The following is a 23,692-nucleotide window of genomic DNA, read 5'->3' as shown; positions in this document are numbered from 1 at the left end:
TGGATGTCTTTTTTTGTTTATCCAGTCAGTTGGCTTATTGTATAACCTGGATACCTTGACTAATACATGCAGCTGACAAAAACCCCAACCAAACAAAACCCATCTATAACTTGTTTCTTCCTGCTTTTCAGTTGAAATGCAAGCTCAATCCATCCCCACGCACGTCACCAAGGACGGCATAAATTCAGGAGCCTTGAGAACTCCGCAGCAATATTTCCATAGTTATTTTGGCTGTGCTTTGCACAACTTCGGCTTTTAATTTAGAGAAGAAAAATGCTTTTTCTCCTTGCTAACTGTTGTGTGGAGCCTCAGCTCTTTCTGTGCTGCTCATCTATTTTTTTTCAGTGCAGCGAGAGAGAATTACTGTAGCACCCACAGAGGTGTGAAGGGACTCATTCATCTGTGTGGGGAGTGTTAGGTGCCAGGCATATTTCTGAGGATTGAAATACAGGCATTTAAACTGGTACATCCAGTGTCAGCCTTTAATTGGGACTTTGAGAGATGAGCTACAGAAAATCTTGCTGCAGTGGCTTACATGGCTGTTTTGCCCATCCCCTGCAAGGGATTGCCACATCCCAGAGTGGTGCCAGCAGAAGGAAACTTGTCCCCTCACCTCCACCTCTCAAAGGTCTTTGTTGCAGCTATGAGTGAAGATGGGTTTGAGCATGATACCGTGTGTCAAATGGAGCAGTTGCTTTTTGCCCCCCTGGGGTAATAATTTCAGGCAGAGAGCTGGCAGCAGCCATGGCTCCATGTCCACTGTGGTGACGTTGGTGTGGGCTGCTGCTGAAAGATGTGGTGCCACCTCCTGCCTTGGTCCAGTGCAGGACCCAGCAGCATTTGCTTTCACCCAGCCACTCCAGCAAGCCAAACCGGGACTGGCAGAGAACTCATTTCCCCCTTCCACTGGGCAAGACCCTCGTGTGCCTCTGCATGCAGCCCCCCCAACACTGGGGCAAGCGAACCCACCTTTGGCAACTCACAGCCACAACCGCTTTCAAGCATGCATTTAGCACACAGAATTCACAATGCCCCTGGGGCTGGGGTCAGCTCACCTGACTGCCAGTGGTGAGCAAGCTCCTTTTAAGAGGCTGCTCCTCCTTTGCGATCCCTCAAAATGGCATTTCCACTCGCCCTGAAAAATAAATGAAGTGACTGAAACCAGCAGGAGGTGCCACCCGAAGGCAGCGAGACACGCTGCCTCCGATCTTTGGGTCAAAGTGGGCATGGTCAGTGCTTTGAGTTCAGCTGATGGAGAGCATCACTCACAAGTTAGGCTTTCTTCTTAGTCATCCGTGTTTCTCAAATCTCCACTTTTAGCCAGGTTTCCAAGGCAGCCTTTGGCTTGGTGGGGTACTCTAGTGGTACCTCTGGTTTTGGGTGGTGCGAGGCAGCTCTCCACCAACTGGCATGGAGTCAGCTGTGTGACAGCAGGAGAGGTCATCCCCGTAAGAATACTAAATTGGATTTTATAAGTTTATAGCTATGTTTTGTTTCTTTTACAGAACTATAATCCTGGTGCTTAGAGTGATCTGAAAGGAACAGAAACACTTAGCCTTGAACTTTTGTTCTGCTGCTGCTTCTTGTGCCTCTGAGGTACAAAACATACCTGTAAACTTATAATCAATCAAACCAATGTTCAAGGGCTAAAAAAGAAACCCAAAAAGGGGACAGGCTTCATGTTCAATAGTGAGAAACTTGGGGTGGGCAAACCAGAAGATTGCAGTTGGCAATCAGCAGGTTTTCGGAGACCGGCATCCCAGGTAGGTTGGTATGAACCAGTTGATTTCTTTCTCCCTCTCTTTCTTCTCCCCCTTGCTCCCCTCCAAAATACATTCTTGAATCACAGGCAGGCTGGGCTGCCCGTAAAGCCGTGTCTGGCATTCACAAGCAGAACAAGCGCAGTGTCACTCCAGTGCACCCAGAAGAGTGGAGATGTGGCAACCCCACCAGCGGGTCAGGGGCATGGCAGGAGCAAGCTCCGCAAGGTGGGCAAAGCTCCTCGGGCTGCATAGGATGAAATCCAGATAACTTGTCCTTTCCCCCCATACTGTAAATCCTATACCTGTGCAGTCTATATGTGTTATGGACAGACAAACCCCCGCTTTCCCCCAGCCCCATCATCCCCAACTGCGTAGCCTTTGTTGGAAGCCCCAGGTACCCCCCCAGCAAGAGCTGGAGGAGGGTTGACTTCAAACTCCACTAAACAGTAGAGGCACAATGCAAACAAATGTATTGCAGCACGCAGCTATGCAAATAGCTTTAGAGCACAGCACGTTTTCCCCAGCGTTAATTGCTGCACCGCCAGGGTTGCGTAGCAACAGCTCCGTTTGTGTCTCTGACAGCTCCTGCCCCTTGATGCCTCTGACACCTTCTGCGGCAGGCAGGGAAGGAGGAGAGAACAGGGCTGCCCTGGGAAAGCTAGAAGGACCAGGAGGTAGCGAGGGGCTCAGGTGATAAGATTTGCTTGGGATCCCGGGGTGTCTTCTGCTGATACAGGGTGACATGTGCAGGGGTGCTGGAAGCGGGGTGTAGGCAGCTTTCAAGGCTGGTGGCCAGAAAGGGCAGACCTGCCATCCCCCAGGCTCTGCAGGAAAGCTCACTGGCAGGTGGGTTGTCTCTCTCATCTCAGTGAATCCTTCTGGGTACCCCATACAGGTTTGTGACTACGCTTGCAGCTTGGCTATAGTCATAGGGGATCCCCAGTAAGTCACCCCTCCCCAGCCACAGAGCTGCAGTAGGCTTGTGACTTCTCCAGCCCTTGAGAGAGATGACACAGTCCTCATGCACACCCAAAACTAAGAGACCCTCAGGCCAAGCTCGGTGGGAAGGGGTGAGCATGGGCACTGGGGAGAGGCTGCAGATGGTATGGGCTGCCCTGGGCTCCCTCACTTGTCTGCTGAGCCCAGCAGCTTCTGCCAGGCTGACCTGTACCTCCCGAAAGGCAGGCGCTTCAGAGGCAGGGGTAGCTGCCTCCCAAGAACAATATTTCCTTCCATTTAAAACCATGTTCCCAATTCCTCTGCATTCGCCAGTCGGTCTTCACCTCTCGCTGTGCCTTTGCCAGCAGGGCTGAGGAACCTGTTAGTAGCCAGCACCTTCCCCTGGGAAGGCACTTCAGCTCTGCATTCAGCTCACCTCTCCTTTCCTCTCTGATAAGCCACGTAAATAAACAGTTTCTCTGCAACAGTTTACACAATCCCTAAGCAACCCTACCTGAAGCTGTGGGGCACTTGAAGTAAACTCTTCTGTTATACCTGAGCATGAAGCAAGCTCTTCTCCGAAACTGCCTTAAGTAGCGATGATGCAGGCAATCCTACATCCATCAGCCACTGGGCAAGAGAATGGCCATGGACATGTTTTATTTAATAATAATAGCTAGAACAGACAGGAATGGTGGGAAATACTGGGCAGCTATGAAGGCGCACAGATAAGCAGGTCCCAGGGAGCACAGAGCTGTGTCTGGGAGATATGGGGATGGAGAGGCACAGGCTGCAGCTCAGCACCCCAGGAGGACGGGGAGAGGAAGGTCTGAGGTGGGATCCAGCCATGCGCAGAGCCCAGCTGCAGGTGGTGGGGAGAGCTCTGCCTCAGGGTTGTCCTTTGAAACTGAGAAAAAGGGGATACTGCCTGCAGTACCCAACAGGGGTGAGGTGGAGAAGGGGCAGATGAGCTCAAGGCAAGAAGTTGCAGCCTATCTTTGAGCCAACGTGAGGTGAAAGCAGAGGACCCTGAATGCAACCCGCCTGCAGAATCAGGTGAACTGTGTTGCTGAGCATGAGATGGGTCTTCTAAGGACAAAGGGCATCGAGGCTGGATGGATTTATTTCCTTTATCGAGCAGGAAAAATATTTATCTCTGTTTTTTAAATTTACAGCTTGACAAGCTGTGTGTATCTCAGATTTACTCCTTGCACTACAGTGGGGCAAATAAGGTGAAAACAAGCACTATGGCCTCAGTCACACTTCAGAGGAAGAAATTAATTGAAGGCAAGGCAGAAATGCCACCCTGGAGCCTTTAGGACCAGGGAGCCCAGGTCCCCTCTGCCATACGAGCAGAACATGGGCCTTTTCCAGCCCCACACACCCGTGCAAAGCAGGCATGACCTGCAACCGGTTGCATTCAGCGTGGCTACTGCAAGGTGAGGAAGGACTGTGCCTGGCTACTTGGGTTCCTTCTCCCAAATTAGGGACTCTGTACACAGACCCACAATCTCCTCCCTCGCCAGGCATCGCCCAGCCTGTATCTTGACTTTCCTTCCTCACCACCCACCTGGGCAACCGCTTTGCCTGTGCCATGGGTGCTTCCTTTGCAGGCATTTGTGCGTAGCACCCAAAGGCACCCTGGCAAGGAGGGAGTTGGCTGTTTTGCCATTGTAACAGCTTGCCGAGGCTGCCCGGGGAGCGTGGCAGCAGGGTGGGCTGGGGCAGGGCCACACCTCTGCCGCTGCTGTTATAAATTGAGGCTCGCTGGGGGAAGATGGCTGCCTCTCTTAGGAGCTGGGCTTGTGAGCAGGTAAGAGGAAGGCAACCGCCCTCTTTGCAAAGGTGGAAAAAAAGTTGTGCTGAGCTCTGCCTCTTTGCAAAGCCCCCTGCTCCAAGCCCTCCTCTTGCAGGGGAGGTGAAAGGTTTTTTTATCCCCTTTGTTATTCAGCAGGGCAAGGGGAGGAGCTGGGCTATGTAAGAGATCCTGGCTGACACAACCCTTCCCATGCAGAGCTCTGGAGAGAGGCCAGGTTGTACCTGAGCGTTTTTATTTAAACTAATCCCAGGTATTGCAAATTGAAAGTCATCGCAGCGCCAGGTAGAACCAGTTGAGACGGTTGCTGGAGGGCGTTTTTCTCGCCCGGGTGTAGTAAAGAGAGGTACGTTGTTTATTGCTAACCCTGGGAGTATGTTCTGGAGGTGCCGGAGCACAATCGGTGAGCTGAGCTCGCTCAGCCTTTCCGGGCGGTTTTGGGAAAACCCTGCCCAAGAAGCCTTTAAGGAAACTGAGTGGCTGTGATTGAGAGGCGAAGCCTCATTATGCTTAAAAATTTGGGCAAATTGGAAAACAAAGGACTGGCTAGCAAATGCTCAGGGCAGGCTTGGTTGCAGCCTAGCATTTCTGGGTGCCACCTGGCCAGCCCAGAGCCTGAAGCGGCCCCTGGGCACCTTTCCTTGTCCTTTGCCAAGTTTGGGAGCAGGTTGCTGGAGGTGCCTCCCTGGCACTGGTCAGTTCAAAGAAAGCAGCCAGCAAGCAGTAAGTGAGCAGCAGGTGAGGGCAGCCCCGGGGCTGGCTCCAGCATGTCGGCTGCCACCGAGCACAGCCGGCTCCGGTCCCTGGCTTTCCCTCCTCCTTCTCTTTGCCAACGGCTCCTCTGAGCCCGGGTTCTTCCTCCCTGTTCACCTATTGAGCCCTGCACCTGGCAGTGTGGAGAGGAAAAGCCCACTCCAGATAAAGCTGCTTTTCCCCACCCTGGCCCTGAACCCTGTGATTAGTGTTGCCCCCCTCAACCCAGCCAGCGAGTGAAGTCGGTGTCTGATGCTGGGGTGGGGAGGAGAGCAAGGCTGTAGCGGGGGGAAACGACTTTCACTCCTCCATTACAAGACCAGGAGGTGCAAAGTGCAACTGTTACTGCAAAGCAACCCAAAGTTGCTGGCAAAGATCCTGTGCCAGGCAGCATGGGTGCCAAGGTGTGCAGCCCCCTCGGTGTGGCGAGGACTGGGTGAGAGTTGCCTGCGCTGCTGTTGGGAACAGATACGGTCTCGATAACAGCACCTGCCATGGCACTCCTGATGAGTTCAGGCAAACACTGGGTAATTATCCCTTAACCTCTCCACCAATAAGTCCTAATTAATTGCCTGTGCCAAGCAGGTAAATGATAATCGCCTCGGTCTGAGAGCTAGGTAGTGGGAGCACACCTTTCTGAGTAACCACTGCACGTTGACGGTCAGCCCATCAGCTGCAGAGCCACTTTATTAAATGGCAGTAAATCAAAGGTCAGTGCAAATAGCAAGGCACTGCACCACACAAGGGTGCATTGCTGCCTGCACGTCCTGCAGGCTGGGAGCTCGCCAAAATTTCTGCACTGATTACAGAGGAGGCTCAGATCTGCTCAGTTTGCCCTAGACCCATCTTCTGCCACCAAGGCATAAGCAGAATTTGAAGATTTACAGTAGTTCAAGATTTCTGGCACCTGGCTGCCCAGCTGGGATGCTGCTCTGCTCCCACCCAGTCTGGCTGTGCAGATCAAGCATGCGGAGGTGTACAGTCGTCCTGGTGGGTCCCAGAAGTGCTGGGCCTTCTACACTGGGCACTGTGCACGTACTAAATCTGATTCTTTCTGGGAAATTTAGGTTTGCTTTGAACATGTCACATGGTGCCTACACACCAGGATGTCCTAGGCAGAAGTGTAATTATGGGTGCTCTGGCAGCGGGAGCCGAACAAAAGTGCAGTCCGTGTCGTGCCAGCAATGCGCATACATACGTGTGCATTGTGGGGACTGAAGGGATACCTGCCAGCCCCATGACAACAGGATGCTTGATCTCACCTGGAGGTCAGGCAAGCCATATGCCTGAGTGGGAGGAGAAGGGTTATTCCAGTTTTGCAGCATAAACTTTCATTCCCTGGGACATGTTACTGATTGATTTTCTCTTTGTCTCTCTAGTGAGGATGCAGCAGAGACAATAGCAATAGACTCTAACAATCAGCCGAAGTCTCCACTGGAAAAGTTTATGGTCAGACTGTGTACACATCACCAGAAGCAATTCATTCGTGTGCTAAACGACATATACACTGAAGTACAACCAGACTCTGAAGGCCAGCAGTTGTCTGAATCTGAGAGCATGGAGGCCTCTACTTGTGGCTCTGGTTGTAGCCAGCAAAGCACTGAAAATCAGGATAAGGGTGCTACTTGTACTGAATCAAAGCCCCCTTCTTCCTCGGACCCAGGACAGTTGGGGTCCGATGGCCCCCTGCATGTTACGGGACAAGCCCCGAAGCAGCCAGCGGAGCTGAAGTCTCTGGACAGAGCAGAGAGCTCCAGTCCTGCTTTGAGAAGGGACTTCGAGCTCCCCGTCACCAGGCTTCGTTCTGCTAGTCCAAAGGATAGCTGCACCCAAGGATACCTCAGCACGTTAAACTCTTCCTCTTTGAATTTCCATCATGCCGCAAAGAGCCTGGAAGGGCAGCAAGCTGCTGGACACGAGCAAGAAGCCGGTGTCAGAAAGTGTGAGGACAGTAAAGAGCAGCTAGCAGGTAAGACTTTTGTGGAAGGTTATATCTCGGTCAAAGTGGCAAATGTGAACGGCAGCGAGGACAGCTTAGATGGCTGTCTGGGGTCCCAAAAGAGCTCTTTTAGAGCTCTGCCGGAAGAGTCCTGGGATCCCGGCTTTGCGGTGACCCCTCCTCGCAGAGCCGACAAAGAGAACACTTTGCAATGCAGCTCGAAAGCATCTTTGCTCCAGGACTTAGACGCAAAAGAACAAGATGCGAGACCAAAGCAAGAAAACCACCTGCACGCCATGGCCAAGGGCAAGGCAGGCTGCCACCTGCACCCGGCCGACAAGGGCCCGCTCGACAAGTCCAAAGAGGGCTGGCTGCCTGCCGGCGCCGCGCCAGCCGCCCACCGGACCCCTGGCGGGCACCCCCGCGCCAAGGCAGCCTCCCTCAGATCCACTCGGAAGAGCAAGAAGACGTCGGGGCTGAGGATCAACGACTACGACAACCAGTGCGACGTGGTCTACATCAGCCAGCCCATCACCGAGTGCCATTTCGAGAGCCAGCGGTCGGTGTCGTCCCGCAAGACGGCGAGGAAGAGCACGCGGGGGTACTACTTCAACGGGGAGTGCTGTGAGCTCCCGACTGTCCGCACTCTAGTTAAGAGCTCCCGGGCGGAGGAGAGGGGGAGCAGCCCAGCACTGCGAACAGAGACCCTCGTGAGCGCTAAGCCGCCCCTGGCGCTCTCAGTGGGGGGCTCTGCGGGGGCTGGACGGGAAGGTGAGAAGAGGGTTTCCCTGAGGCTCCTGGCTAAAGGGGCACCAACCAGCCGAGAAACGAAAGAGAGAGCTGAGCCGGCCCCTGTGCAGTCCTGGGATACGCGGGCGCTGCGGTCGAGGGAAGCCACCATGGCCGTGCCCTTCTTCTCCCTCTCTGCTCCACCCAGCCCCCAGAAAGAGGACAGCTCAGCTGGCTCACCACCTTCTGGCTCCCCTCCTGCAGAAGGAGGGGGGACGAGTGCAGGAGGCACCGTCCCCTGGGAGGCTGGGAGCAGCCTGGGCTCCTCTGGGGATGGCAGTGGTGGCGGGCAGGCTGCCGATTTTGCTGCCCTTCCCATCTCAGAAGCACCCAGCGGGGAGGAAGGTTGCCCAGGCTCCAATGTACAAACAGATCCGGCTCTCCCCACCAGCCCAGAGCCAAAGTCCCCCTTGCAGCCCTCCGCTGCTGCGGACACAGCACCCCTGGCCCATGATGGTGCCAGGGATCCTGCCCAGCTTCCAAGTGCAGGGGACGCGGAGCCCTGCGGGCTGTGTCTGTCAGAGCCCTCCCCATGCTCTCCAGGCCAGCAGGCTCCCGATGAGCCCCCTGTCACCATGGATGGGGAGAGCCCCCCAGAGCCCCCCACCACCTTGCAGTGCATGGATTTGAACAAAAGCATTGATGCTGAACCAGAAGCCGAATTATCGGGTATGGTGGGTGACAGCTCCCCTGAGCAGGAGGAAGCTGTGCCGGCCAGCACAGCCCTCCCCGAAATCTCTGAAGGGGAGGCAGTGGAGAATAACAGCCCAGCAGGTGAAAAAGAGCCTGTTGAAGAGGAAATGCTGCCTGAACCTGATGGTTCAGACACTGCAGGGAATGACTCTGTGTCTTCCAAAGACAGTCTAGACAAGAAGCGAAAGAAAGGCAGGAGAGCGCTTGTGGCATCGGACCGGTGTCTCCGAAGCCAGCAATCTCAGTTGCCTGCTGAGGACAATGCTGAGGATGCTGTTTCTTCCAGCTCTGTGCAGCTTCCTTGCCTTCAGATCAAACTCTCCAAGAGTCCTGGCGCTAAGCGGTTCAAGAGAGAGGTGCACCTGGATGGGGCTGCATCCGTGCACTTCCCAAACGACTGCTTCCCCAGTGTGCTGCTCAAAACCAGCGAGGGGCCGGGCACTGGCCAGGCTCAAGAGAGCATCACTGAGCAGCAGCCAGCTGAGGAGAATGGTGTCACTACCAGACAAACCTATAAAAGCATCTTAGCGAAAGAGACTGCGGCAGAGGGAGAAAATTCCTCTAAAGACAACCCCCCTGCTAACAGCAGCCAAAGTCAACCGGGTGAGATGCTGGAAATCAGTGTCCAGGCTGATTCTGAGAAGACAAGCATTCTCCTCCCTCCGGAGAGCAGTGTGCCTGCAAATGATGCCGAGCAAGTGGATGTGAAACCAGATGATGCCAGCGTAAAGGACGAGGAGAGCTCTGACAGTGCCATGGACACAGGCAAGCTGGAGAACTATGAGCCAGTGGCCAATTCACCTCCATGTCCCAGCAACAGAGGTGGAAGCAAGCATCTTCCAGCAAAGGCTGCAAAGCATAAAAAGGTCGCCCTGCAGTTTTATAACTTAAGACACGCACACGCACCCATAGACACTGCAAAAAAGAGCACACAAGGGAAGGAGTCTATGCAAGCGATCCCCAAACCGAGGGACGAAAGCAATTCAGGGAATGATGACTCCCCAGCATTGGAGGACATAGACATGGCTGACAGCAAACCAAAGTTCATGGAGTGGTGTGCTGAAGAGGAGAACCAGGAGCTCATTGCCGAATTCAACGCCCAGTACATGAAAGTTCAGAAAGGCTGGATTCAGCTGGAAAAGGAGGTGCAGCCAACTCCCAAGGTAAAGAACAAAGCCGACAAACTGAAAGAGATTTGGAAAAGCAAGAAAAGGACACGGAAAAGTAGAGGCTCGCTGGAAGTGCAGAAGCTTTCACCTGTCCAGATGCTGTTTATGAAGGCCTTTAAGCTGTCCGACATCTGCCAGTGGTTTCTGGAGACAACTGAAACCAGGTCTCTAGTGATCGTGAAGAAACTGAACACCCGTCTCCCAGGGGAGATCCCCCCCATCAAAGTTCCAATGCAGAAATATTCCTCCTCCAGTCTCTACCCCAGCTCACTGCAAGCCGAACGTTTGAAAAAACACCTCAAGAAGTTTGCTGCCACTACCCCAGCTCGGAATAACCTGAAGAACCAAAAGCTTTGGGCTAAAATTCGAGAGAACGCTGATAAAGTGGAGGCTGAAGAAGCCACCACTCCCAGCCAGACATCTCCCACTGATGTTGGCACTGAGGACCTGAGTGAAGACAAAACCATCCAGCCTGCCCCCAGCTTGCCCACGCAGGCCAGCACCAGGATCCTGCGCAAGTACTCCAACCTACGGGGCAAGCTGCGAGCCCAGCACCGCATGGTGAAGGCGGAGAAGAAGAGTGATGGTCCGGGGGACCACCCATCGCTGGAGAGCAAGCAGAGCCGGAAGAGCGTGTGCATCAACCCGCTGATGTCTCCGAAGTTGGCCTTGCAGATCAAAGCAGATGCCTTTCCTGCTAAATCTCCATCAGTGGATGGGATGGGGAAGGGGCGGAAGGGGAAGAGCAGATCCCAGGAGGATCCCTTGTCCAAAGCCGACCTCCAGCTCAACAGGAAGAAGAGGATGCTGAAGGAGAGTGGGAGCACCCAGGAGCGGTCTGGCTCCTCCACCAAGGACAAGCTGCCTGCCAAGAAGGCCAGTAAAATAAAGCATTCGGAGGTCAGCGCAAAAACTCCTGCCACCCGAAAGCAGGCTGCCATGGAGAGGAGCAATAAGCTGGCTAGAAAAATGTCTTTGAAAGAGAAGAGAGCCCCGAAAAGGCAGCTGGAGAAGGTGCGGCTCTCCCTGCGGAAGGGCAAGGAGAACACGAGCAGACGGGCTGTGCTGCCCCCCGGCCACGAGGAGCTAGCCAAGTCCCTGAAGCAGAAGCCCCTGGGAGAGTCCTCCACGCGGTCGCAGAAGATGGCCAACAAGAAGCCCAGTGGTGGGAAGACCCTGACAAGGTCCATGAAGAAGATGCAGGAGAGCAGCGGGTCGCAGGGCAAGAGGAAGCTGAGGGCAAAAGTGGACTGTTCGCACAGCAAACGCTCACGACTGGACCTGAAATAGCGAAGAACCGGTAGCCATGTACAAAACTGGTGTACAGTAGTAACCCTTTACCATGCATTAACTAAAGCTGCTTTTATAAGCTGTAGCAAGCCTTTAAAAATCCGCAGTTAAAGGATAACGCCTGTGATTTTAGGCATCAGCAGATGTGTTTCGGACAGAGAAGAGGTCGGCCTGTCTGGCTCTGCTGTTCAGAAGGAAGTTTCTGCAGTTTGAACGTTCCTTGGGTTTTTAAACTTGGAACCAGGCAGTTTTAGTTAAAAGTACAGTGCCTTATTTATCACTTTAAAAATAAAAATAAGAAGCTCGTCTGTGTGATTTGGAGGCTTGCGTTTTATACTTGAGGCACAAGCACTTGTACTGTAGCAGAAAGAAAACCACCTTCGTGCACATGAAGTAGCTTTTGGCAGCCTTTGGGTGCACGCAAACATTTCCCTTTCCTTCAGAGTCCTCCTTCTGTCTGTCTTCTTAGTGGCATTTAAAGCAAAACCAAAACCATTTCCCATCACTGAGGGAGAGAAAGGCAAATCTGTCCTTTGTCGGTTTGTTAGTAGCAGCTGCTGGTGTCCCATACTGTTACCTGCTTAAAAGTATTAATTAGCTACTGGTGTGTGTACTGCTGATGGCTGCCTCGCTCTCCCCTTGCACAGCCCGTGGGGTGGGGAGGTCCCGCTCAGGCGGAGGCAGCAGAGGAGATGCTGCGGGAGCTCTGGGTACCAGGCTGCCGCATCCACTGCTGCCGGGCAGGCGCGCTGGGCTGTATCCGTCTTTATTTCTTGCTGGCTTCAGGGATGAATGGGTCCTGCCGTGCCCTGCTTTTGGACAGACCTCCTTCTCCTATTTTGCTACCCCTGTGGTGATTTCTGTGGTCTCTGACAGCAAAGCAGTTTGTGCAGTGCTTCGCTGAAGGTTGACTCTCTCCCTTTTCACAGGCTCGAGCTCCTTCTGATGTTGGTGCTCCACAGAAGGGGAGCCCTGGCCCTTGCCCTGTGCTCTTGTGCGCGTCTTGCCTAGCGTCCTCCTACGCCAGGATTTTCGGTTGGAATAGGGTTGAGAGAAGGGACTGACTTAAGTTTATTTTTTACCGTAATTTGCATTTCATCCTTTTACTAGCAAGTTGCGGTTGCTTTGTTCTTGCTTGCGTCTGGTGCTGTGGAGTCTGAAAGCGGCCAAGCCTCTGCCCTGTCCTGCATGACACCTTTGCAGGGTGCCTCTGCAAGCCTCTGCAGCGTGTTTAAAAGCCAGCAGGGGGTCTGCAGTGGCAGAACAGGGTCATGGTGCCTAGCAGCTCTGCGAAAAACCTGTTAGAAGTGCACAGTGCACGTGGCTGTGCTGGCTCTGCCGGGCAGGGATGCTCAGTGGCTGAGAAGGGACTGCTGTGGTCTGCGCTCGGGGAGAGGACCCTGCTCAGCCATTGCATCCCCACGGCTTCACTTTCACATTGCTGCGCAAAGTCCCTTTGCATGAATCCCAATGCAAGCTTCCTCCTGTGCAGAAAGCAGCAATGCCCGAGAAGTCACTGTGCGGGCTCTGGGGTTGCCCGACCTTTAACAGCCACTTGCTGGTCCCTGCTCATCTCCTTGTCCCTGCTCAGAGCAAGGCTCTGGGGCAGGCCACACATTCGAGAGATGCCTGCCCTGGGGGCAGAGGCTAGAGAGGGCTCGACTACAACTGGAATTGCTTTTCGTGGTTGGCATTGAACCCCAGATCCCATAAGCCTGTGGACTGGAGGTGGAAAGCAGGTAATCATCTTTAAATCTTTTATTGTACCTGTTTAGTATAGAGGTTGAAACAAGGCATTTGAGATTCGCACGCCCTTTGCAGAGCACCTCTGGCTCTCTTGCAGGTATTCCCTTCCCCCAGCACTGACGCACACGAGGCTGCGGCACATTTTTCTCTTACTATGAAATGGCTGATTTAAAAAAAAAATAATCCGTTACCTTTCCTTTGAATCATGCTAGAATAAGTTAACTCTCTGAACAGCTAGGAAGTGATTAAATCTAGCCTGTCAGTCCCTGTACAGATTAATATGAAGTTATCTATTACTTTAATTTTTACTGCATGCATTAAATATGTCAAACATTCCATCAGAAAAGATTTAAAAGTATTTCAGGAGAGGTGTGAGGCAGGAGGGCACTGTTGCTAGTTAAATGACTGATCTGTACCTTTCTTACAGGTTGTCTTCCCCTCTTCTCCATCCATACTTACAGCCCTCCTCTAACCTCCGGCTGGGGCAGCCTCTCCGCAGGCACACGGGCCCAGGATTTCCCCTCCTTCCCCTGGGCCGGGCGTGCGTGTGAGCACCCCTCTTACCTCTGCTCCTCATGCTGCTCCCTAACAGCAAACCTCCTTTTCCACATCCTTCACAATGCCTCTTTCTCCATCCTTCCTCATCGCTCCTGAAGCGCCTGCACTGGGCTGTGCCTGCAGAGCCATGCAGGGCACCACACACCCGAGCGCTCCTCGGGGCTTTCCCTCCCTCCTGCTCTTTAATTTTTTAGCCACTGGTAAATGCAGGCTGCTCTGCTCTCCATCTTCCATGCTTCTGGGAGTGGGAACCTCATTAGGCTAAAAACCTCGACAAAGCAAGTGGAGAGAGGCTTTCTGAATGGGGTGCTGCTGCTCCAGCCTCCCGGCTGCCTTCCTGCACCCCAGGGCTCCACCAGCACCAGTTGGCTGAGCATGGCAAGGGTGGGAGATGGCAGGCGTCCCACGGTTGCGGGAACAGAGCAGTATCTGGGTGTCTGTCCTGGTTTGGTGCGCAGTGCTTGGCTTGGGCGGTGGTGGGATCAGCCACGCTGAGGTTCCTGGCAGTGTCCCTGCCGGGCGTCAATTCCAAAGAGGAGTGGCCAGGACCCGTCACAGGGAGAAGTCAGAGATACTAAAAGGATAAACATATTTCTCCCACCCCTTTGGATTTCCAGTCTCAGGGCTGTAGTTTTCTGTCATACTGCTGTGTTTCAGCTTAGTTGGATGGAGATTTCCTGTGCTGAAGGCAGGTTCCCATGGGACAAAGCCTTGTCAGCAGACACTGTAGGAGTCACAGGGCTCCAGGAGGGAGCAAGGTGGCATTGGCCATGCTGAGCAGTGTATGGGCAATGTGGCCTGAAACTCAAAGCACCTGCAGCTTGCCCAGGCTCCGATCACCTTCAGCTGGCAGCTCTGTCCCTCCCTAGGGGATGCCAGAGGTGTTCAGCAAGCCCTGGCTTTCCCACATTAGATCTGGCATGTCCCGTGCAAAGAGTAACATTCATGAAATCTGTGCAAAGATCCTACTGACTTTTAACGGGAGCTGGGCTGTGCCTCGTGGGTGTAAATCTGAATTTCTTCTCCCTTTAAGGAGGAAAGGTAGAGGGTGTGTTCTGTGTCAAGATGGGGCTGAAAAGAGGGGGCTGGGCTGGGCTGGGCTGTGGATTGTTATTCTTGTCTTCAGAAAATGAATTGAGAGAAAGAAAATAATTCTGAGGTTTTTTTCAAATAAAACCATTTCTAAATACAATTGCCCCAGCCTGCGGCCTGGGACCAGCCCAGGCCAGGTGTGTGCTGCATGTGCCTTGTGGGTGCCTGGCTCAGGTGGGCAGATGGCAGAGCAGCACCTTGGGCATCTGCAGGGATAGGGAGCAGCGGGTTTGCAGGAGGTGCCGAACTGGGCTGTCCTGCGGGGTGAGATGATCTGGGGTCTTGTCAGCAGGGACCCCCCCGGCTCCCTGCTCCACTGCCCTTGGGGCCAGTCCCTGGCACCGCAGCCTCTGCAGGGCTTTCCCTGGCCAGGCACATAAACCCTGCTCAGAGCTGTTCTGCTCTCGGCCTCCTCCTTTCCTCCCAAAAACTCCCCCTTATTTAAAAATTACAATTTTGAGGAAAACTGGAGTGATTTGTCTCTACGTTGTGCTGTTTGTGAGGAACTGGCAGGAGCGTTTTCTCCTGCAGCTGCTGCACTGGGTGGTGGGTTTAACTCATGCAGGTAGTTTTTACGGAGAGCAGGCTTGTTTGCCAAGGGATGGGTAGGGTGAAGCCATCACCTATGGCTGAGTGATTGCAGCAAGCACTTGGGGCATGACCTCACCAGCCCACCTCGAGATAGGAATATTGGTGCTTTAGTACAAGTTATCTGAATTACAGATTTGTGCAATCCTTTGGGTTACCCCAGGGGAGGATGCCCAGGGGTGAGGTAGGCCAGGGGTGGCCATCATCTCTAGAAAAGCATTAAGGCTTTCTGCTCTGAGGAGACCCCCAGCTCCCTTCCAGGCTTCTTTCCTTGCTGTCACTGCTCCGGGAAATGCTGTCTTTGGCCCCTCTGCCTCGCCTGTGTGTGTTCTCCACTTGACACCAGTAGTAGCTGCGAGGTCTTGCAGACTACAAGACCTGCTCTTAATGTGCTTTGCACTTGCTTTTGTGAGTGCTTTATTTTGGGGCAGGAAGGAGGAATGCTGTAATTTGCTAGAAAATGAAATTTCAATTTAATTTGATAGCAAATTGAAGGGTCTGCATGTGAGGTGACTGCCTGGCAGGGTGGTATTGCCTGGGCAGCTCCATTTTCTTTATCAGTTCTCAGATATTTGAATTTTTTCTCCTTGTCTTTTTTTCCCAATCAATTCTCATGTTGCATTACTCTCTTCCCAATTTACTTCCCAATTTAGTCTCTCCACACAGCCATGTTTCAGCTAGAACAGTGCAAAATAGACACAAAAATAAGTAGAGATAATACCATGTATATAACCTGTTGCTCTTTGTAAATGACTTGGGACATGCACTACTCATTTCTGTTTGTTCTGCAGCGAGACAGCAGTGAGGTGTCCTGCTGAAGCATGGCCCCTGCTTTAGAGCAGCCCATTTCCAATAAATGCAGCTTCTACGCAATGCACGGGACGCACAGGGAGCTGCAGATGATCTTAATGAATGGAAGGAAATAAGAAACACGATTATTCCACACGGGCATCAAGTGCATTTCCGTTTGCTATGGTGCAGAGCTGCCCACTGGCACTACCACAGTGCCATCCTCAGCTCCTCAGCCTCATTGCGCTCCTCTTCCTCTGGGCCACCCCGCCGCTCCCTGCTCTGCTTCTTCAGCTCCGGATTTCAGCACAAGTGCTGTGTCCCACAAAACAGACCTCTCCTCTTTCTGTTACTTTGGCTTTCCTTGCTGGCCACTTTCTCATCCTATTCTTGAAACTAGTCTCCAACTCCCAGGTCCATGTACCAGGAGCATCTTCTTAGCTCTGCACCTCCACAGATGTCCTTACTGGCCCTTTGCTGCCAGCCCCCCTCTCTCATTTGCAGGGTTTCCTTTTCCTCTCTCACCTTGTCATCAGCAGCTCTGGGACTTCATACTTCATGTGGCCAGGAACCATCCATCTTACCTAACCTCTGGGAGGGCCTGGGTTTGCCGTGCTCAGAGTCAAAATTTATCTGTGTGGGGATTGAGGGCTGCAGCAAGAGCAGCTTGAGCCCAGGATGACTCCTTCCATCTGTAGCTGTTAGGTTCTTGTCTAGCAACATGAGCCCTGGCATGGGTTTCTCTGCTGACAGGATGCGTGCAGTATATCCAAGGTGTGCACATGTTTATATTCATCACTAATTCATCACTAATGAGGTCCTTGTTGCTCGTGTTTGCTGTGTGCAGTGGTGTTTCTGTGTTCAACTACCAACTCGTCAGTGAGACGCATTTGCAGCAAACCTTCTCCAAAGAGCTGGCTGGCTGGTGCTGATGCTTTCAGCAAACTTTCCGCCGTGTTGCTGATCATCCTCCATGAGCCGGGAGAGCGAGATGACCTCGCCCCCGCTGCTCTCCGTGTCCCTGTCCCTCCTGTGCCGGGGGGAGCTGGACTGAGCAGGCTGGCGGGCTGCCTGAGCCACTTTTTGCTGGTGTGTGGATGAGCAAAGCTGCAGCCCAGGCTGTGTCCCAGCCGCTCACATGGCACCTCTGGAAATGCCGGTGTTTCTGAAAGCTCTGCCACCCCCTAGTAACCTCCCGGGAAATAGAAACACAATCTCAGAAGGACACGGGGTACCGCTGCCCTGTTTTTAAGACCTGATGGACAGTTTCTCTCTCCAGCTCCTATTCTTTCAGCCTGACAACTGCATTCCCAGTTGAAGGCGACTAGGAAAGCTGCAGTTCCCAGCCTCCTGTGGGCATGGGCAGTGCCTGGGGCAGCAGGGAGGTGTGGACTGCTGTCCAGCTCGGGCTCTGGCCTTTCCACCACCAGCGGTAGTGCCAGGGAAAGAGGGCTGAGCCCCAGCCAAGGCGTCCTCGGGTCCACATCCTCGGGCTGTATGCCTGGATGGCCTGGGAGCGAGATGGGGGTAGGCTCCCCCATGCCCAGGAACGTCACTGCAGCTTTTCTTGTAGCGGTAGGTTTTTTGAGCAAACTATGAGGCTACAATGTCCCCGCATTGCGCGTGTCCCCCCACCCCCGTGTGTTGTAGTGTCCGTTCAGCCCATCCTTTAGCTTGGTGGTTGTGAAATGAATCCATCTGTTCTAAGATGTTCTCAGGAGTTCTTGTTTGTATTAAGCTCACCCCTAGGCTTAGCAGAAATCACGGTCCCCATCCTTCCTCCTCCCCTCCCCGCGGACAAGCCCTCTCTTTCACGAGCACTTCCACCCTCTCCCCAAAGGGCAGCGGGGCGGGGTGGGGGGGGCAGCTGGCGGTTTCGATTCAGGGCACGTTGGCAGCTTGGGGGCAGCCGGAGGAGCTGGGATGCAGCCGGCCGGTGTTCATGGCATGGGTCCGGAGGCCGGGCAGTCCCTCGGGCTGCGTTGCTAGCCAATGTTTTCTAAGTCTGTTTGTAAGAGTACCTAATTTTAAAATGAAATGTGAATATATATTATGTGTAGGTGCCATGTAAGATAGTGTTGTGCTAGGCGGCAGGATGCTAACCTACTTTTTAAGCTTTTTTGGGGCAGGAAAAAGCATTTTTCTCTCACTTCATGCTCACAGATCTAATATTGTAAATAGTTTTTTTTAATATTTATTTCATGGGCTTTCCACAGGTTCTTATTCTAACTGGTGTGTCGGTTGGTGGGGCTGTATCGCCCAGCGTGCCGCAACCAAAGGGCTGGCTATTGCGTGGGGGGACGGGATGGGATGGGGTGGGGTGGGTGGTGGTGGTGTTTGGTTTGGGGGTTTTTTATGTCACATCAAAGTTGAAGCATTAATTCATTCTCTTCATCTCATTTTGATGATGTCAGACCTGGTTGATGGCCATGGTCCCCGGGGAGGCAGTGAGCTCCCGTGGCCGGCTGGGATGGCCGTTCCCCAGGGCAGGGGGGCACTGCAAGCAATAAGATTTGTAGTAATAATGTCTGCTTTGATGGCAGGAGCTCTCGGGGCTCAGGGCCGGGTGGGAATAACCCTGCTCTTCGTGGGGGCTTGGTCCAGCATGTCATGGGGGGGTCTCTTGGCCTGGGGATACCCAAGGAGGTGTCGCCAGGGATGCAGGAGGTGGTGGCTGCCATCACCCACAAGGGACCTCCCCCCCCCCGCAAATGGCCGGGGTAGGGTAGGTAGTGACCGATAGCAAACTCCTGCTAGTGAATTACTGCAGTGAGCAGCTGCCTTTGGGGCTCCTGCGCTTCCTGCAGGTATGGGTGGCCTGAGGGAGCGCACCGCAGTCGCTGTTACAGTCCCAGTGCTGGCTCCAGAAGGCCATTTGCTTATTTGCTTGCCATTCTGCAATTTTTATTCTCCTTCTAGGGGGATTTGAAGTCATTTGGTTGTTTTTTCCTAAGTGTGTTTGGATTTTTCTTTTTTTTTTAACCCCTTTTTGCCTGGAAGAGTTTGCTGGTTGCCCCCCCCCCCCCCAGCCCAGCTGTCTGTGTGGGGCAGCGGCAGCAGGATTATTGCTAGTTTTATGGTGATGGGTCCCTGACTTTGGAGGGTGGAGCAGGGAGTGCTGCTGGGTCCAAGGCCTTGCAGGACCCCTCACCAGCCTCATGCTGCCTTTGCCCTTGAAACAGGTGTATTAAAAAAAAAAAAAAAAGAAAAAAGAAAAGGGAAAAAAAAGGCAACAACAACCCAATAAATTTATCTTTTATAAGATGCTCAATGTTTAAATATTATCTCCACCCTGATGGCAAATGTTTTTCCTTCATCTGTCTGCTTCCCTGGGAGAGTTTTGTTTCTCTGTTTGTTTCTATATGAATTTTAGGCACTGAGCTGAAAAGTCCTCCTGTCCGGTACTGTATGTTTGAGCCTAAGCAATGTGAACTGTACAGACCAGCAGTGGGAAATGGGAGCCGGTGACTGCGCCTGGGAGAGCCGTGGCTTGGGACGGCATTCCCGGTTGCTCTGGGGAGCGGGAAGTACTGTGTCGTGAGTTGGGAAAATGAACTGTCTGCTGTGAATTCTCAGTTGGAAATGTGGAGAGGGGTTTCCATTAGATTATAATGTTTACATACCTCACCTGACGAACCTTTGAAAGTGTATATAAAAAAAAAAGAAAATAAAATTATATTAAGTTGCTTTAAATCAATATGTATAGCTATAAGAGCTGGGTCATTTGAACTTTGAATATGTATCAACTCTCTAAATGTTGACATTTTGTGAACTCTGTGCTCCTGTCTTTTATTTCATCTTAGCCTATGGAAAAAGTTGTTGTTCCAGGTAAAAGGTCCCTGACTCAGATCTGAACTCCTCAAGGATTCCCACCACCTTGTTTTCTTTTCTTCCTCCACTGTCGATATTCACCCTATGAGCTTTCTAAAGGTCCGTATTTTATTGCAGCTTATTAAACGTTTCTTTGATATCAATGTTTGTTTGGTGTGATAACTGGGGAAGGGCAAAGGTGAGTGCATGGGGGGGGCAGCAGGCTGGCACCCTCTGGAGGGGGGGATATAAATGCCCGGGTGGGGTTTGAGTGCTCCTACACGGTGTCTGAGCTGGTGGTACTGCCTTCTGTGGCAGATTTGTGTTTGTGGCACGAACAGTGCAACCCCTCAGTGCTCCCAGGGGCTGCTGCGCAGGCCACCACTCCCCTTCCCCAAAGAGTTAGAGATGCCCAGTTTCCCCCGCAGCCACTCCATCCCCACAGCAGACACTGGGCCCTTCGGCATCTCGCGCTGCCCCACACACGACCCAGGCAGCAATGGCTCCTTTTGCAAGGCATTGCACAGATAGCCCTGGCTCTCCCCAGCAATGAGCCCTCAGCCCAGGGCTGTGTGTCCCAGCACCACAGGGCAATGCTCTGGCCAGAAGAGGTGGCTGGGGCTGCTCCAGGAGTAGCAAATCATCACCCATGGCAGGACCAGCTGTCCCCAGCCTGTCCACCTCCTTGTACACCCAGCAGCTCCCGAGCATCAGCTGCCCGCTTCTCCCCTCCAGGAAAGAAGAGGCCAAGCCTCTGAATGAATAAATGTCATGTTCACATGGAAGACAACATAGACAATACCAAACATCTCCTAAAACAATACAGCCTCTGCCAGTGGAAGGATGCTCAGTGCCTCCCTCACCAGCCTAGTACAAACCAGCGTCTTCAACAGTGACACACACAAACCCCACGGGCCAAACAAAGCCACCGTCATTTTCCTGCCCAGTAGCATCTGTAAACAAAAAGAAAACATCATTTGTTGACCCCGAACATATAAAAATACTATAACAAAATGAAATACAAATATATATTAGAATCTGTAAGTATTCTGTATAAAGAGATACTTTAGCGGTTAGCTTACAGCAAGAACAGAAACACAACACAACCAAGCCCCAGCTGGGCCATGGGCAAAATGAGATGCGTCCCGGCTCCTCTGTGCAGCAGAGGGGGCTCCTGTGGAGAGGCCATTTGTGGCAGAAACACATCCCCGTGGTGGTGGGAATGTCCCAGATGCCAATGATGAGCAGGGACGGTGACAGCACCTACGAAGCCAGATGCACCCAGCGGAGACCCCTGGAGCCCGGCCAGAGCCAGCTGTGCGGCCCTGAAGCCGATGTACTGCAGGGGTACGATGGAGAGACCCAGGGCCGCAGCCCTGGGATGAGTTTGAGTTTGTCCACCCGAGTGACGTGGTGACACACTGTCCAGCCACATGCAGTGTCCCAGGTCAGGCTCTCACCATCCTTGGCTCCCACAGGCATAGAAGCGATGCTGCTGCAGAGATCAGGTGTGCGTGGTACCCCGGCACAGGCTCCCCATGCTGTGCCAGCAGCGGTGCTGCCCCTGCTCCCATGCCAGCCCAGCCCATTCAGTGTGGGCTTTGCGGGGTGCTGCCCGGGCACTGGCACCTGAGTCCAGGAGCTGGTGGGACCTGCCCTGGCACCGGTGTCAGCTCCAGGCTTGCAGGTTTGGGCACCTTCAGCCTCTTCAACTGGCCTCAGCACCCACAAGGCTCAAGCCCTGGCACTGGGTACGGCAAACCCACACCCTGCCTGTCCCAGCAGCCTTCTGACCCGGCTTGCTAGGCCACTGGGACATCGGGCACCTCTGCTCAGCTGCAGAGCCCCCCCTCCAGGGCTGATCCTGGAGGAAAGGGGTTCCTGTGCTGCCCCGTGCAGCTCCCACCTCTGAGCAGAGCCACCTGGCTGTCATGGTGGCATTCAAGGCCCCTTCCACGTTAATGGCACAGTGCTGGACCCTATGGCACAGGGCAGGGCTGGCGCTGGGACCCCCGCATAAGTCTGTGCCTCACTGCCCATGGCCCTGCTCAGCACACCTGGGACCACCCTGGTCCTGCTGCACCCAGCAGGGCCCTGATGCCATCACAATGGGCTGGAGCCCTGGCCCATGCTCCCCAGAGCCCAGCCAGCAAGCAGAGCCTGGGGGAAGCCACTAACGGGTCAGGCTGTGACTGTGGATTTAGGACACTCTGGGCTTCAGCACCCCAGCCATTGCACCAGGGAGCCCCTTGCTGCAGTTGCCATCAGGGCAATGGCAGGTCCGTAGCTGCCAGAGGAGAGGAGGGGGAGCCAGGTACTGGGCTTGCCAGGACCATGGGATGGCAGTTGCGCCACACAGCCCTCTGCCAGCCATGGCTTGCCATGGCCCATAAGGCTCTGCTGTGTCAGGCCTCTCTGCTCCAGCCCCAGGTGATGGAAAAGCCCCTGGCTCGCTGGGCTGGATGCAGGGATGGGGCTGCCAGGGAGGGGACACACAGGGGGATGCAGGCGCTGCCCTCTGTGGCTGTGGGGCTGTGCTGAGGGGAAGGCAGAGCACCGCAGGGAAGGGACGAGGGACAGCTGGGCAGAGTGCCCGCCCTCTATCCACACATCTGTGTAGCTGCAGTTCTTAAAAAATTCTCTATCTACACATTTGCTTTGTTTGTGGGGGTTTTTTTTCTTTTTTTTTTTTCTTTTTTTTTTCCCAATGCTCTAGATGCAACAGCTCTACCCTCCGCCGGGCTCCTCTGATGCAGCTGCAGTTCAGGAACACCCAGACAGCAGCACCGTGGCCGCAGGGCAAAGTGAGGTCCTTGGCTTGGTGGGGCTCCCCACTGGCCCCCCAGCTCTGCGGGGCCGGTGGCCGCTCACAGGCACTGGCTGCAGCCGCACTTGCTGGGCTTCTCCACCTCCTCCACAAAGGTTGCGCCGTTGCTGCACTCGAATGCGTATTTCCTGCGCCGGAGCCGCAGCCCAGTGCAGCAGCCGGCACCAGGGCCGATGCAGGTCCCCCGACATTCCACCCAGGCCACCGGCCGCGTCGTCTGGCAGATGGCGTAGCCCCGCTGCACCTGGTGGTAGTCCCGCACCGGCTCTCCGCGGCACTCCAGCTCTGCGGGACAGGAATGCTCAGACCAGTGTCCTGGGCCAGTGTACCAAGTAACCCACCTCACCAGCGCCTACCTTGGTCGCAGAGGGCTCCAGCGTAGCCGCTGTGGCACTCGCAGGCGGGCTGGCCACCTGGAGTGAGGCGGCAGTGGCCATGGACACAGGGCTGGCGGTTGCAGGGGTCAGGAGGCTCGGCGGGCTGATTGCAGAGGGCACCCTGGTAGCCCTCGTGGCACTGGCAGCTGTAGGAGAGGGCGTCGAGGGGCAGGCACAGCCCATGCACACACCTGTGGGCACCCGGCGCCATCAGGCACCCGCCGGCACGGCATGGCCCAGCACGCACAGCCCCCCAGCACCGAGCGTAGCATGGCTCAGCACCGGCACAGTATTGCACTGGGACTGGCGTGGCACTAGCATGGCACAGCCATCACGGCACAGCCCCGCCACAGCACTGGCGTGGCTCAGACATGGCACCGCCAGCACTGTGCAGCCCTGGCACCACTCGGTGCTGGTGGCACACAGGCAAGGGGATGGGTGGGCAGGACAGGCAGGGACAGCCAATGGAGAGGGCAGGGATGAGAGATGGCCAGTGAGGGGCAGCCAATGACAGGGCAGCCAATGAGGAAGGGCAGCCAATGAGCCAATGCAGTGGAGCAGTTGTGGTGAGGCAGCCAATGACGTGAGGGGTCAGCCAATGACGTGAGGGGTCAGCCAATGAGCCAATGCAGTGGAGCAGGTGTGGTGAGGCAGCCAATGACGTGAGGGGTCAGCCAATGACGTGAGGGGTCAGCCAATGAGCCAATGCAGTGGAGCAGGTGTGGTGAGGCAGCCAATGAAGTGAGGTGGCCAA

The 23,692-nt window shown here is 54.1% G+C and overlaps 2 protein-coding genes across 3 annotated transcripts in view; one reads left to right on the top strand and one right to left on the bottom strand.

The window, feature by feature from the left end:
- Positions 1 to 1,540: 1,540 nt before the first annotated feature.
- Positions 1,541 to 18,211, top strand: LOC141946022 (uncharacterized). 2 transcript variants are annotated; one of them, XM_074875095.1, is made up of 2 exons: positions 1,541 to 1,596; positions 6,651 to 18,211. In XM_074875095.1, the coding sequence occupies exon 2, from the start codon at positions 6,718 to 6,720 to the stop codon at positions 11,149 to 11,151; it is 4,434 nt and encodes a 1,477-aa protein (XP_074731196.1). In that variant the 5' UTR covers positions 1,541 to 1,596; positions 6,651 to 6,717; the 3' UTR covers positions 11,152 to 18,211. The 2 variants fall into 2 exon arrangements, with proteins under 2 accessions (XP_074731196.1, XP_074731195.1); XM_074875094.1 differs by having other exon boundaries at positions 1,552 to 1,988.
- Positions 18,212 to 20,487: 2,276 nt separating this feature from the next.
- Positions 20,488 to 23,692, bottom strand: part of SLIT1 (slit guidance ligand 1) — a 55,943-nt gene continuing 52,738 nt past the window's right edge. Inside the window, exons 40-41 of the mRNA XM_074875686.1 lie at positions 22,918 to 23,129; positions 20,488 to 22,846 (exon numbers count right to left, since the gene is read on the bottom strand). Coding sequence (XP_074731787.1) covers positions 22,602 to 22,846; positions 22,918 to 23,129 — 457 coding nt within the window. The 3' untranslated portion in view covers positions 20,488 to 22,601. The remainder of the gene's footprint in view (positions 22,847 to 22,917; positions 23,130 to 23,692) is intronic.

Source organism: Strix uralensis, chromosome 7, assembly GCF_047716275.1.
Source record: "Strix uralensis isolate ZFMK-TIS-50842 chromosome 7, bStrUra1, whole genome shotgun sequence".
Classification (NCBI taxonomy): domain Eukaryota; kingdom Metazoa; phylum Chordata; class Aves; order Strigiformes; family Strigidae; genus Strix; species Strix uralensis.
The sequence above is the reverse complement of the archived record's forward strand: the minus strand, read 5'-3'. Positions and strand labels throughout refer to the sequence as shown.

What these genes read in the sequence shown, in the direction of transcription:
- LOC141946022 (XM_074875094.1), top strand. Translation starts at nt 1,936, where the DNA reads ATGTGGCAACCCCACCAGCGGGTCAGGGGCATGGCAGGAGCAAGCTCC. An exon ending in GCAGGAGCAAGCTCCGCAAG is followed by an intron (nt 1,989 to 6,650) that starts GTGGGCAAAGCT and finishes TTGTCTCTCTAG; the next exon opens with TGAGGATGCAGCAGAGACAA.